Source organism: Cricetulus griseus, chromosome 9 (genome assembly GCF_003668045.3).
Source record: "Cricetulus griseus strain 17A/GY chromosome 9, alternate assembly CriGri-PICRH-1.0, whole genome shotgun sequence".
In the NCBI taxonomy this organism is placed as follows: Eukaryota; Metazoa; Chordata; class Mammalia; order Rodentia; family Cricetidae; genus Cricetulus; species Cricetulus griseus.
The window spans coordinates 27,276,073-27,290,837 of NC_048602.1; the positions used below are offsets into that span (position 1 = coordinate 27,276,073).

General features: G+C 50.1%; 1 protein-coding gene across 3 annotated transcripts; it reads right to left on the bottom strand.

Moving 5' to 3' along the window:
• Nucleotides 1–1,168: 1,168 nt before the first annotated feature.
• On the bottom strand, nucleotides 1,169–14,318 carry Znf112 (zinc finger protein 112). 3 transcript variants are annotated; one of them, XM_027431138.2, is made up of 6 exons: nucleotides 14,169–14,317; nucleotides 11,099–11,154; nucleotides 9,321–9,366; nucleotides 7,420–7,546; nucleotides 6,778–6,855; nucleotides 1,169–5,419 (listed from the first exon to the last, which is right to left on the bottom strand). In XM_027431138.2, exons 4-6 carry the CDS (start codon nucleotides 7,541–7,543, stop codon nucleotides 2,928–2,930), a joined length of 2,694 nt encoding a protein of 897 aa, XP_027286939.1. In that variant the 5' UTR covers nucleotides 7,544–7,546; nucleotides 9,321–9,366; nucleotides 11,099–11,154; nucleotides 14,169–14,317; the 3' UTR covers nucleotides 1,169–2,927. The 3 variants fall into 3 exon arrangements, with proteins under 3 accessions (XP_027286939.1, XP_027286938.1, XP_027286937.1); XM_027431137.2 differs by lacking the exon at nucleotides 11,099–11,154 and having other exon boundaries at nucleotides 14,169–14,318; XM_027431136.2 differs by lacking the exons at nucleotides 9,321–9,366; nucleotides 11,099–11,154; nucleotides 14,169–14,317 and adding an exon at nucleotides 7,652–9,129.
• Between the last annotated feature and the right edge of the window lie 447 nt (nucleotides 14,319–14,765).

The window sequence follows — 14,765 nt, forward strand, 5'->3', positions numbered from 1 at the left end:
TCCTCTAGTGTCCACGGGCATCTCGTGTACACAAAATGCACAGACGCAGGCTTGACGGCCGGTCTGACAGATCCAGGGCTTTCTTGGAGGCCCCGATGAAAGGACAAAAGGAACCTAGTTCTGTGTCCTTGCTCAGGAGTGGAATTGGGAGGGCCGGTCTGGAGCTGAGGCCTGGGCCTCAAAGGATAAGGTAAGGTTTCGGTTCCTGGGGACTTGGCGTTTCCCCCTGCAGATACTGGAGTTATCAGTCCCTAGACCGCTGCATGCTCATCAGCGATGCTCTTGAGGTCCTGGGTTCCCCTTGAGCAACACTGCTTAATTAGCCCCCTGCTGACACTGTCCCATTTCCCCTTTGGAAATAGCAATACGGTGTACTTCCTCCTCTTCTTCTATTTGCTTGTTTTGAGACAGGGTTTCTCTGTGTAGCCCTGGTTGTCCTGGAATTCACTGTGTAGACCAGGCTGGCCTCGAACTCACAGAGATATACTTGCTGAGATCAAAATCTCGTGCCACCACAGCTGTCGGTGGGGTGGTGTTTTTTGTTTGTTTTTGTTTTTTTTTAATAGGATCATCTTTAAGTTCAGGTTGGACTAGAACTCATTGTGTTCCCCAGACTTGTGCTCCTTGTGTAGATTCTGTACCTTGGATTCCTTATCCTCCTGGCCCCCATTTCCTCAAAGCCCATGCTGCCACACCCTGGTGTTCTGTTTGTGTCCTGCATGAGTATTGAATCTAGGTGAGGTCTTTTACTATGTTTTGAAAGTTCTCAGCCTTTAACCGCCAGACACCTTCCCTGTTCCCTCTCTCCCTGCTTTATGCCATGAGTTTCCAACCAGCAAATATTAGGCCCATGTTATTCTACTTTTGGATGCTTATTTTCTTCACATTTTGGGTTTTGCTTTCAAAAAAAAAAAAAAAAAAAAAAAGGGCAGGATGGCATGTAGCCCAGGCTAGCCTCAAACCTGTTCTGTAGTTAACTATCATTTTGATAATCTTTATTGTTGGTTTGGTAATTCTTTGCTTACCCTTTAAAAAGTTGGTTGATATGAGTGCCAAGATGCAGGCCTTAGAAAAACTTATTAAAACAGATCATTGAGATATTCAGATCCAGACAGAGGAATTTAAAGGAGAACCAGTTTCAGCATTACAAGGTAAGAGACAGACAGCATAAGGTTTTCAAACAACCAACTTTATCCAGTGACCTTACAAGAATGGCCAAATGATAGATGTTCCCAAGGCTGTGCAAGAGCTGAATGGACTCCTATGGAAATGTTAGATTTAAGGAGATTCAAGGGAACTATAGTCTCATATGCCGTGCATTCACCCTTTGTGAAGCAGACATCAAACTCGCGTCCAACCCGTTGTAATAGAATTATCCCTCAAGACTGGAGAGACATAGCAGTCTTGGAGCCTGGTCCTCAATTACAATGGAGGACCTGGAGGAAAGATGAGGCTAAGTGTGGTGATGTGGTAATTATTGCTGATTTATTAAAGCTTGCATGAGGATTCAGAAAGCAAAGTCAGCCATAAGCTATAGAGATCAGGCAGTGGTGATACACACCTTTCATCCCAGCAGTCAGAAGCTCGGAGGCGGTGGTACACACCTTTAATCCTAGGACTCGGGATTAAGAGGTAGAGACATTAAAAGATAGTTTCGGTAATACAAATTAGGATAGAAGGTGAATTAGATACAATTTGGACTCACCAAGATAGGATAAATAATGGGGTATCTTCAATGAACTTGTCAAATTTAAATGGATTAGATATTGTTGATGTGTTTATTGCCTGTGTGTGTTGTTTATAGTTATTGTACTTACTGTACATAGTATTTATTAGTTATAATCTTTTTATTTTAGACAAAAAGGTGCAAATGTGGTGATATTTTGTTTGTGCTTTAACAAATAAAGCTTGTGTGGAGGTCAGAGTGAGGAGCTAGCCACTAGTTAGCAATAGAGGCCAGGCCATGGTAGCACATACTTTAATCCCTGCTCCTGGGAGGAAACAGGACATGATATGTATGGCTGGGCTGAGAGGAGTGATAAAGCAGGGCAGAGACTGGACCGTGGCCCTTTTTCAGCCGAGAAATTGGCAAGGTGGGAGGTGGCTGTGATTTGTTCCTTTGTGTCTCTGATCATTCACCAATTCAACTGATATCTGACCCTGGGTTTTTATTAAGACCAATTGGAATTCACACCACAATGCTGTACCAAGAAAAGGTACCAAGCCACGTAGCTAAAGGTAGATAAGAATTATGGGTTAGTTTAAGAGTTAACTTGTAACAAGCCCGAGCTATTGGCTGAGCATTTGTACATTATATGAGCCTCTGAGTGATTATTTGGGACCAGGTGGTCAGGAAGGAAATGTCTGACTATGCAAGGTTTCATTTATTTTTCTGTATATGAGTGTTTTGCCTGAACATATGTCTGGGCCCCATGTAGTCACCATGTGGTCTTCTTAAAAAGCAGCCAGTGCTCATCACAGCTGAGCCATTTCTCTAGCCATTGTCATGCAGCCTTGGCAGGGGACAATGTCTCTATCATCCAGGTTATGTCCTAGTGGACATGAAGATTGTACTTTTCTTTTTTTTTAAGATTTTATTTGTTTATTACATATACAACATTCTGCTTCCATGTCTATCTGCACACCAGAAGAGGGCATCAGATCTCATAAGGGATGGTTGTGAGCCACCATGTGGTTGCTAGGAATTGAACTCATGACCTCTGGAAGAGCAGTCGGTGCTCTCAACCTCTGAGCCATCTCTCCAGCCCTATTGTACTTTTCTTAATTCCTGCTGACATGCATGTTGGGAAGTTCTTGATCCTCTCTGCAAAAGCTTGTTGAGATTTTGACAAACTCTTGGTAGAGCTCTACACCATGTTGCTTCCCAACCAAGACTGGCATTCATGTTGGGTACAAACACTACATTTTCATAAACAAAACAGAACAGCATTTGACAGGCCTTCATTTCTGCATAGGTTATCAGAAGAATAACTATTCCTACACTCTTCCCTCCTGCAGAACTTATCACTGCTATGGACTCTTTGATGGATCAGAAGGCCTGAACTCCAGCGGAAACACTTCCCACAAACATCACACGTGTAGGGTTTCTCTCCTGTGTGGACTCGTTGATGAGCTTGAAGGTTTGATCTCTGGCTGAAGCCTTTCCCACACACCTCACATTTGTACGGCTTCTCCCCAGTGTGGACCCTCTGATGGGCCTGGAGACTGGAAGACCCACTGAAGCCCTTACCGCACTGTTCACATTTGTAGGGTCTTCCTTCTGTGTGGATCCTCTGATGTGCTTGGAGACAAGAACTCTTACTAAATCCTTCCGTGCACATCTCACATTGGTACGGTTTCCCCCGCATGTGGACCCTGTGATGTGCCTGAAGGCGGGAACTCTGGCTGAAGCCCTTCCCACACATCTCACATTTATATGGTTTTACTCTGGTATGGACCCTGTGGTGGCCTTGTAGATATGCTCTCTGACTGAAGCTCTTCCCACACACCTCACAAATATATGGTCTCTCTCCAGAATGAAGACTCTGGTGGCTTTGAAGGTATGATTTCTGACTGAAGCCCTTCCCACACTCATCACACTGGTAAGGCTTTTCTCCAGTGTGGACTCTCTCATGGGCCAGGAGAGTTGAGGCCTTGCTGAAACTTTTGCCACATCGTCCACATTTATAGGGTTTTTCTCCTGTGTGAACCCGCTGATGAATTTGAAGATTAAAACTCCAGCTGAAGCCCTTCCCACACTCCTCACACTTGTATGGTTTCTCTCCAGTGTGAACTCTCTGGTGGCCCTGAAGGTGTGAACTCCGACTGAAGCCCTTCCCACACTCCTCACACTTGTATGGCTTCTCCCCGGTGTGAACTCTCTGGTGGCCTTGCAGGTAGAAACTCCGACTGAATTCCTTCCCACACTCCTCACATTTGTATGGTTTCTCCCCAGTGTGGACTCTCTGGTGGGCATGCAAGTAGGCACTCTGGCTGAAGCCCTTCCCACACTCCTCACACTTGTACGGCTTCTCTCCTGTGTGGACTCTCTGGTGGATGTTAAGAACCCATCTGTGACTGAAGCCTTTCCCACAGGTGCTGCATTTGTGTGGCTTCTGTTTCTGATGATCTTTTGACCGGGAACTCCAGTTACATCCATTTCTACCCTGTTTACTGAAAGGTTTCTCTCTGATGAGAAGTTGCTGATGGCCTTGAACACACAACTTTTGACCGAAGCTGGTACCGTATGGATGCTTATGCGGCTGTTCCCTGGGATGCACTGTTGGGAAGTCCTGGAAATGTGGGGGCAGACTGAAGTGGTTACCACATGCAGGGTTATAGAGAGTCTCTTCCACAGGAACTCGGTGACGAGGGTCAAACTGGGAACAGTGTGTGAAATCTTTTCTGCCCGCCACACCTGGATATAGTTTCTCCTCAGCACGGATGATCTCATTCACTTGGAGATACAAACTCTGATTAGACACATTCCTATTCTCCTCATATTTGCTGGGCTCTTCCCTAGTGTGGGCCCTAAAATTACTATTACAGTGTAAACAACAACCCAAAGTTTCCTCAGGGATGCTGCACTGCTGGGAGGCGCTGCCTGGGTGGGCACACCCACAGATGTTCAGAGGGGAGCCGTGATGGACATTCTCACTGGCCCGGCCCAGCGCTTGCTCTGTACACACCCTCTGAGGGGAACCCAGAGGAGGGCTCTCAGCAGCACCTTCATCTCCCGTCTCCACACTGTGATGACTGTGAAGAGCTGACCCCTCATGACAGCCCTTAGCACATGGACTGTGTGTGCAGGGCTTTCCTCTTGAGAACTGCTGATGTGTGTGAGAGCTGTGGTCCTCGCTGTCACCAAGGCCCCAGGCTTTTCTATCCTCAGTACATGGGCAGGGCTCAGGCCCTAATTTAACCAAGTCCTGCTTAAGTGATGATATCTTCATGGTCTCTTCTCTGTTGTCATGGAAACTAGAGCCTTCCTCCTTTCTGTGCAACCCCTCATTGTCCCTGTGGCAGGAGAAACAACTGATGCCATCCCACCTACAGAAATGACTCCTTCTGGACATTTGCTGACCTTCCCACTGGCAATCACATGTGCCTCGGAGATAAGACTCCCACCAGGACTGCTTGGCTCTCAGCGACAGAAACCCTTGATTTCTCATAGAGGCAGAGTCATCATCTACAGGAGGCAACACATAGTTCCCATCTTCAGAAATCTGAACCGGCATGCCTGCACACACCAGGCAGGGGCAATCTCCTTGGTGCTGAGACTCCGTGTTCCTCTCTGGACATCTTTTCAAGGAACCCTGACCTCTGGGTAACACGCCTGCACCTTCTGGCCAGGTCTGACATGAGGAGAATGCTTTGGGACAACAGGAGTGTGATTCCACAGCATGTCCACCCTTGCTTCCTAGGAGGAGGAGAATCCAGAGAAATGCACAAGTCAACACCTTCCTGAGACTTTGGAATTGAGCACTTGGCTCACAGCAGGAGACTGGCGTGTCCCGCTGTTCTCTGGGTACTTACAGCTCTCTGGGTACCTTAAGGTCTGGATTTTCTGCCAGACAGTAGGGGGTATACCTTTAATCACAGCATTCAGAGGCAGAGGCAGGTGGCTCTCTGGAGAGTTTGAGGTCAGCCTGTTTTACAGAGTGAGTTCCAGGACAGCCAGGGATACACAGAGAAACCCTGTCTCCAAAAATTAAAAAAAAAACAAACCAATAAATAAATAAATAAATAACAGAAAAAGTTATGGTTTTTTTTTTCTTTCTTTATTTTGTTTTGCGTAACAGACATAGGACATAGCTCTCTTAGAACTTGCCTGGTAGACCAGGCTGGCCTCTACCTCACAGAGATATGGGTTTTTCCTAACGAAATCTGGATATCAAATATGGGCCCCATTCACTAAGGCCCCATGCTTAGTGAATTCTAAGCATGTCATTGGGTCTTTATCATAGATTGTTGGGTGATCCAATGAAGAAAACAAAAGGGGATATTCCCAAAGTGGAAAAATGTATTTTGTCTTTGTGAGCATGAGTGTGTGTGTGTGTGTGTGTGTGTGTGTGTGTGTGTGTGTGTGGTCTGTGTGTCTGTGTGTGGTCTCTGTCTCTCTCTCTCTCTCTCTCTCTCTCTCTCTGTGTGTGTGTGTGTGTGTGTGTGTGTGTGGTCTGTGTGTATGTGGTCTGTGTGTGTGTGGTCTGTGTGTGTGTGGTCTGTGTGTCTGTGTGTGGTCTCTGTCTCTCTCTCTCTCTGTCTCTCTCTCTCTGTGTGTGTGTGTGTGTGTGTGTGTGTGTGTGTGGTCTCTGTTTCTCTCTCTGTCTCTCTCTCTCTCTGTCTCTCTCTCTCTCTGTCTCTGTGTGTGTGTGTGTGTGTGTGGTCTGTGTGTGGTCTCTGTTTCTCTCTCTGTCTCTCTCTCTCTCTGTCTCTCTCTCTCTCTGTCTCTGTGTGTGTGTGTGTGTGTGTGTGTGTCGTCTCTGTGTGTGTGGTCAAGCCGCCCTGGCATGACTGTGGAGGTCAGAGGACAACCTGGGGGAGTCATTTTCTCCCTCCTTCCACCCCGTGGGTTCTAGAGATGGAACTGGGGTCCCAGCTTGGTGACAAGCACCCTAACTCATGGAGATGTCTCACCAGCCCTGCTCTAAGCTCTGTAAAATCTGCTATACTGTTTATCAAGTGGGGACCAGCGGAGAGTTAAGGGGAGAAATGACACACCCTGCCCTGTGTTCTAGAAAGTACTCCCACCCGCTGACCCAGAAGCATCGTTCCCACCTGCTTGGGCTTCCACCATGCAAAGCTTCTCTTCATTCTCCAGCTGGGCTATCAGACCTGGTTTGAAGGGCTCATGTGCTGTGTGAAAAAAACAAAAAAGCAAAAGTTTGATCATGTCTACTTTGTCAAAACTACATAAAAGAGCTGGGTATGGAGGTGTATGTCTGTCATAGGTGTACCTGGGAGGAAGAGACAGGCAGACCAGAGGTTCAAGGCCACCCTCATCTATACAGTAAGTTTGGGAACAGTCTAGCCTGGGCTCTATGGAGGGGCGCTGCTTACTGGCTTGCTCCTCACACAACTCAGAGCCACCTGGCAAGGCCAACAATACCCACAGTGGCCTGGGCCACAACCACAGCAATAATTAATCAAGAAAATGGCACACAGACTCGCCCCAGGTCACCCTGATGGAACGGTTTTCTCAAGTGAGGTTCCTCTTCCCCGATGACTCCAGCTTGTGTCAAGTTGACAAAACCAAGCAGGACTCTCATAAACAGCTCAAAACACAGAGGGACGGAGCCATGAGAATCCTCCAGTGCTTCCAGTTAGACAACCAAGCCCAGGGCATAACTCCAGGAGTTCCGGGGCTCCCACAGAGCTGGTCTCAGTCCGTCCTCGGGGAAACCCGGACCCCATCCTCACCCACTGAGAGCAGCGTCCTGAAGGTGTCCAGCATCACGTCTCGGTACAGCTTCCTCTGGGCGGCATCCAGCAGGACCAACTCCTCCTTGCTGAAGACCACGGCCACATCCTTGAATGTCACCATCTCCTGTGACAGCAAACACATGTGGGCTATGATTATAGAAGAGGTGGTCCTGAGACGTGAAGGGAGAGTCTATGTGGGATTCAGAGGCTCTCAGGTGGAAGTACCTACCTCTGCCAGCCTTCTGTCTGCTGGATCCACCCACCGTGAGGGCTGCAAAGGAGCCCTTGTATTTGTGTGTGTGTGCGTGTGTGTGTGCATGCATGTGTGTCTGTGTGTGTGTGCGTGGGTGCACATGTGTGCATGCACATGAAGGCACATACACGTGAGTCTGTGAGTGTGCATGTGCGTATGTCTGTAGCTGTACACGTGACAGGGCACGTATGTGGAAGTCTTTCGGGAGTTGGTCCTGGCCTTCAAGCTTGCAGAAGCACAGAGCACAGTACAGTCTCTTGTAGAGAGCTGCCCTTGAGTATACAGCACGTGACAGTTAGTGTTTAACAAGCCAACAATTTGCCCAAGGACAAGTTCCCAAAGTGTCTGTTAAGCCAATATCCGGCTGGCACCATTAAGAACAAGTTTCCTGCAGCAGGTGGCTTTCTGCAATGCTCCCAATGACAAAAGGCTCGAGGTTCTGCCAATGCTATGTGTACAGCCAAGCGTTAGTGTTCCCGACCTAGCCTGGAAGAAACTGTGTAACATGCCATGCGTTAAGAATGGGCCAGGGCCCTGGAAAGGTAACATGCAACTGCCTAGAGTTTGGCTGGAGGTGTGAGTGTGGGTGTGAGTGTGTGCGGTGAAGGGAGACGGAGCTGAGTGTGCTGGAGAGAGACGCGTGAGAGATGTAAGAAGTGTGAAGGTTGGACCATGTGGAGGAAGCTGGCGAATATGGGACACGGACGCCACTAAGCGTAAGGCGTGAGGCTGTGCGGGAGAGAGGTGTGCAGCTGTATGTAAAGCATGCACCCGGCAGACACAGATGCTCACAGAGCATGTTTAAGAGGAGGTAAAAGAGAAAGTGACCGTCAGCAAGTGTGTGCGTTCCCTCATTTTCCCCTCAGATACAAAGGTTTGCTGATTTTTTGCATACCCTGAGTGCTGTCTGGAGGGTGAACTAACTCCCTCCAGTCAATGACAGCAGATGACGGGGCTAGCCCAGGCTACAGAGTAAGACCCTCCTTCAAAGAAAGGGGAAGGGAAGAATATTAAGCTTCCCTCCCCCCACACACAAAGGGGACTCAAATGCAACAGATGAGAACTATGAAGGCAGCTCGGGAGGTAAAGGCTTTTACCCTAACCTGACTACCTATGTTCAATCCCAGAACCCACATGGCGGAAGCCGAGGCTAGACTCCCAAAAGTTGCCCTCTCACTTTGACAGGCACACTGTGGTATGAGTGTTTACCCCCATGAATAAGCAAATATATTTTAAAATAAACTCAGGAAGATTTATTCATGAGACTAACATATGTACGGCCCAGTAGCTGCCGCCACTCCTGACCCTGGCCTAAGAGGGGAACAGTGCACACGTTTCTAGACACGAGAGAGTGTGGTGGTTTCAACAGGCTGTGGCCCCCACAGACTCATGTGTCTGAATGCTTGGCCATAGGGAGTGGCACTATGAGGTCTTTGGCCCTGGTGGAGGAAGTGTGTCAGTGCAGAGGGAGGCTTTGAGGTCTCACATGCTCAAGCCACGCCCAGTGTGGCACACACTCTCCTGCTGTCTGTGGACCAAGATGGAGAACTCTCAGGTCTTTCCATTTACAAGAATTGCCAGGGTCATGGTGTCTCTTCACAGCAACAGAAACCAGAACATATGGCACAGATGAACATCAACTCACCTGCAATTTAGTTGTTTTCTCCTCTTTTCTAGGAAATGGTGGAGACCTGGGGAGGCAGGGCAGGATGACAGACACATGAGAGCGGGAAAATACAACTGTGTCCAGGTGAGGTCAACATGCCCCCCACCTCCAGAGGCAGGCACATGCACGTACTGCAAAGTAGGGCACAGGGGCCACATTCCCGCTATCCCTGGATGTCCCACCCTAGGCGACAGGCAGGAACAGCCTTCCCAACTGTTCCTGCTTCCTACTGGACAGCTTCTAGTGTGTTCACACCCATCCTGAGAAATGTGTGCTGACAGAGGGTAATGAAATGTACTGGCTCCAAGTAGCATCAAGAGACAAAATGCTTATGTTTAGAAACTGGGAACGGGCTGTAATGGCTCAGCAGGTAAGGGTGATTCCTGCCAAGGACCCACAAAGAAGGGGACAGCTGGCTCCCAAAGTTGTCCTCTGACACATGCGTGTGTATACACCCACACTAAATAAATATGAGTAATTTTAAAAGGTGTATTGTGCTAGTAGGCTCTCATTGATTAACCCTAGCTTAAGCTCATTAGCCCACTACATTTCAATTCTGTCACCTGCAAATGGGCTGTAAGAGCTGGCACTCAGTGTTAAGGTCTGCTAGGATTCTGTGCATCAGGCATGGATGGAATAAGGAATAAAAATTTTCTATGTGCCCATGACTACCCAGAAGAGAATTCTACTCTGCATCAGAGAATTGCACATGCTCTCTGACCCCAGTGAAGGGATGGAGTTGGCTCAGGGGTAGAGCCCCTACCTAGAATCCCCCAGTGAGGGGCTGGGGTGTGACTCAGTGGTGGAGCCCCTGCCTAGAATCCCCCAGTGAGGGGCTGGGGGTGTGGCTCAGTAGTAGAGCCCCTACCTAGAATCCCCCAGTGAGGGGCTGGGGCAATGGCTCAGTGGTAGAGCTCCTGCCTAGAATCCCCCAGTGAGGGGCTGGGGTGTGTAGCTCAGGGGTAGAGCCCCTGCCTAGAATCCCCCAGTGAGGGGCTGGGGGCGTGGCTCAGGGGTAGAGCCCCTGCCTAGAATTCCCCAGTGAGGGGCTAGGGGCATGGCTCAGTGGTAGAGCCCCTGCCTAGAATCCCCCAGTGAGGGGCTGGGGTGTGGCTCAATGTTGTGTAGCAATATCTTTCAAAATAAAATGTCCCATCTTGCAGGAACCCTCCTTAAACGAAGGATGTTCTAAAGGGAGGTAAAACATTCCCTCATGCAGGGAAGCTCAATACAATTCAGGAAGTAAACAACTGAAAAGCTTCAGGAATTCCCTGAAAGTCTCCCAGTTCACCAGACCTTTCCCTTCCCAGACCTTTCTGAGCAGTAAGGAATACTGTATGGCAGGGCAGCTTAGAAGTAGGTCAGGCAGTCGAAGTCCCAAAAGTAGAGACCAGCTGAGCTGACAGAAAGACATTCAGACCAACTGAGGCACTGGGAAGAGGCACTCTACACCTGGTTGAGCTGCCTGCAGGCTGTGTGTGCCATGTGCCCTAGGTTCCCAGCCCTATGAGCTGTCACTCACGCAGTGGTGGCCTTTGGTGATACAGCTGTCATTCTGTCATTGAGTCATTTCTGCTTCTGTAAGTAACCCCTCACCCATATCCATGTGAGTAACCCGGTAAAAGTCACTGGCTCACCACACTCGATTTTTTGGGCTGTCACTGGCTCTCTATCTGGAATGAGTAGACATTTGGTTATGTCTCCCCAAGAATAGTGCCCCACAATTTTCAATGGTGGAGGCACTATAAAGAACTCACCAGTGAGGGCTGGGGATGCAGCTCAGTGGTGGAGTCACTGAATTCTACCCCCAACACTGAAAAATAAGCAAACACTTAAGTGTCTGGGGGGTGGTCAGTGGATAAGGGGCTTGTTGCACAGCGGGGGGGGGGGGTACCCGAGGTCAATCCTTGGCGTTCACATGAAAGGAACTTCATGGCCCCATGTTTGTGGGGGGTGGAGAGACAAGGGGACTGTTGGGCTTGCTGGCCACCAGCCTAGCTGCAGGCTCAGTGAGGGATTCTGTCTCAAGCAAATGAAGCAGTGACAGAGCACAATACCCCGTCTTCCTCCTGCCTCTGCACCTGCAAGGGCGTTTGCCCCCAAACACATAGGCACGCACTACACACATGAACCCAAAAGTAAACATTACAGTTTGAAAAGAGAAACAAGCGCGTGGGCTGTGAGAGAATCCCTGCTGCCCTCCAGCTTCCCAGCACTTAGCCCTACTCCGTCTTTTGTTTCTCAGTAGCTTTTCTTTCTCTTGTTTCCCTCCTTGTGAATCTGGTCTGAGTTCCCACAGGTAAAAGCCTATGTGCAACTTAGATAGAAAACAACCCAGAGGACTGCCATATTTTCTTATTGGGAATACGCATTTGACATTATCCCTTTGGAGGCCCAGTCAGACTGCTTTGCGGATATGCAGGTCAACTTTCTAAAGAAGCCCTGGGCGGAGGGAACATGGTTCAGTCCCAAGAGAGGCTGAGTTCCCCTGCAGCCAGGGAAGGCCAGACTCATTCTACGGTACCTATGAGTCTTCTTTCCACGGACCCTCATGAACTCACCCCTGCATCAGAACATTTGGTGCCCAATGTGAGGATTGAAAAGGGACAAAGGATCTGCCGAAGGACAGAGAAGCCAGCCTCTTTATTAATGGAGGAAAAGTGCCCTCAGGGTAAGGGGACTCCAGGATCATCAGGGTCACAGGAAACTTCCCGTCTCAGGGAATATAATTTATTATCAAATGCTCTGCAGCCGTGGCAGAGTGAGGAGTGACTTGAAGGTGTGTGTGAAGCAGAACAGGAGAGCAAAAGAGAAGACACTCAGGCTAGACATGGCCAGTCAGCAGAGGAGAAGGAAGGTTCCTTCACAGTCCATAGGAAGGCTGCTTCAGAGGACAGAGAAAATGAGGAAACACAGGACCTGGAGATGACTCTTCCTCCTTTATCAGATGAAACCGATTAGAAATTAAAAAGGCTGAAAGGTTAACTGCACAATGTTTAAAGACAGAAATAGAATGGCTCTTGAGACAAAGAACAAAAAAAGGAAAAGGGAAACTCCCCAGTAGAGACAAGGGAAGGAAAGGAAGTGAAAGGAAACTTCTCTATAGAAGTTTCTTGTTTAATCAAGAAAGGATTATCACAGTAAAAAGGGAAAATAATGAAACAAGGCCTAAAACTTAAAAGGCCCCATAAAAGAAAGATAAATGAAAGAATGAAGCCTCTTCCCGGGTAGGAATAGAGGAAGAAAAAAAGGCCTTTTTCTATATAGGAAACAGAGAATAGTTAAAGCCCAGAGCTCTGTCTCTGGCTGCACGCTGCCTCTGGGCTCTTTCACAGAACTGCCCTTCAGCACAGGGTGGTGGCACCAATCACAAAGAATCAACAGGTGGCCTCCCTGCTGCAGCCAGAGCAAGCCCACCAAGCCCAGAGCTTAGGATTTTGTTGTCTGCTGCTTGCTCAACTTTGGTTAAAATTTTGTTATTGTTTTTCCCCAATAGTGGGAATTTCATCATTAGTGGTCCCTTCATGGGAAAAGAGGGATTTTCAACGAGCCCAGCTTCTAGTTGAGAACAATTACACCAGGGCATAAAATATTAAGTCAAATGCTGTTTGGACTTCCAGAGCTATTAGAATTCATTGTATAGAGAATGTTCTCTTTTGATTGTCTAATTAATGCTTAGATGAATGTTTGATTTTCACAGTGAATGAACTAAAAGAGCAAACTTCATAATTTTAAACTGTATCATTGGGTATGCTTCTGTCTGCCCATCATCACTGAAGATTTACATGATTGTAAACTGTATCATTGGGCATGCTCCTGTCTGCCCATCATCACGGAAGATTTACATGATTGTAAACCGTGTTATTGGGTATGCGCCTGTCTGTTCATCATCACTGAGAACTTGCCTCTGCTCTTTAGGTTTCTTTCTAAACATTGCTGGTTAAATTCTATAAAAATGTAACATGGGGACGGTGGTGACAGGGCCGGTGGGGCCGGTGGGGACGGTGGGGCCGGTGGTGACTGTGGGGCCGGTGGGGACGGGGACGGTGGGGACGTGGGGCCGGCAGGGACGGCGGGGACGGTGGTGACTGTGGGGACGGTGGGGACGGGGACGGTGAGACGGTGGGGACGGTGGGGACGGTGGGGACGGTGGGACGGTGGGACGGTGAGGCGGGGACGGTGGGGACGGTGGGGACGGGGACGGTGGGGACGGTGGGAAGGTGAGGACGGACGGGGAAGGTGGGACGTGGGACGGGGGACGGTGGGGACGGTGGGGACGGGGAAACGGTGGGGACGGTGGGGGACGGTGGGACGGTGGGGGGACCGGTGGGACGGGGACGGGGACGGGGACGGTGGGGACGGTGGGGACGGGGATGGCGGGGACGGTGAGACGGGACGGTGGGGACGGAGATGGCGGGACGGTGAGGACGGGGACGGGGACGGTGGCGGGACGGTGAGGACGGGGACGGTGGGGGACGGTGGGGACGGTGGACGGTGGGGAACGGTGGGACGGTGGGGAAGGTGAGGACGGTGGGGACGGTTGGGGCCGGTGGGGACGGGACGGTGGGGACGGTGGGGACGGTGGGGAAGGTGAGGACGGTGGGGACGGCAGGGACGGTGGGGACGGGGATGGCGGGGACGAGGCCCGGGACAGCCCCATCCCGGGGACCGCTGGCCGGGCCGGGCCCTGTGCGCACCCGCGCGCCGCACACTCGGGCCGCTCACCCGAGCCAACGCGCGCCTGCCCTTCCGAGGCCACCGCCCGGGGCCACCCGAAAAGAACAGCATCCGGCATTCGCGGGAGGGGACAGCGGAGGGACGGCTCACCTTTCCGAGAGACGCGGGCCGCGCGCGGCCTCGCGCACCTGGGGCGGAAGTGACTCTTCCCGCACGGCCCGCCTGGACTACACTTCCCAGAAGGCCTCGGGGGAGCGGGGGCGACGCACAGACGACTCCAGAGGTTATCCGTGACTATCGTGGATTCCCGGACTGCGTTTCCCAAAATTCCCGACCCCAGTAGGGCGGCCCTCTGAGCGGCCTGCGCGGCGGAAGTTATCCTAGAATCCGGGATGGGAGTGTGGTGAACTACATTTCCCAGAAGTCTCAGCGTTCCTGCTTGTTTTTTCAGAGCGGATTTGCTTCCATAAGAAAACTCGATTCAATGTCACAATTTCTAGGTCTGGAACTTCCCCACCTTTCTATGGAAGACCGTGTGTTAAAGACGCCTTTCTGGAGCCCGTCAGGGCAGCTTGGGCCTTGGCCACTGAACTTCCTGGCATCTGCAGGGAAGTCCTTGCAGCCCGCGGGCTCCCTTGTTATCATTTGCAGGGTCACCTGAGTTTGGGGATTCTCGTCTGAGTCACTTCTCCCGACTGCTATTCACCTTCAGCGCTCCACCCTTCACCCCTTCGTGACCTTGCAAAA

Bases quoted from the DNA above. Each gene is read 5' to 3' on its own strand.
- Znf112 (XM_027431136.2), bottom strand. From the start codon at position 7,825: ATGCACACTCACAGACTCACGTGTATGTGCCTTCATGTGCATGCACAC. The intron at 7,547-7,651 runs GTAGGTACTTCC...TTGCTGTCACAG, and splicing joins CAGACAGAAGGCTGGCAGAG to GAGATGGTGACATTCAAGGA. The intron at 5,420-6,777 runs GTGGGAACGATG...TCCTCCTCCTAG, and splicing joins CATGGTGGAAGCCCAAGCAG to GAAGCAAGGGTGGACATGCT.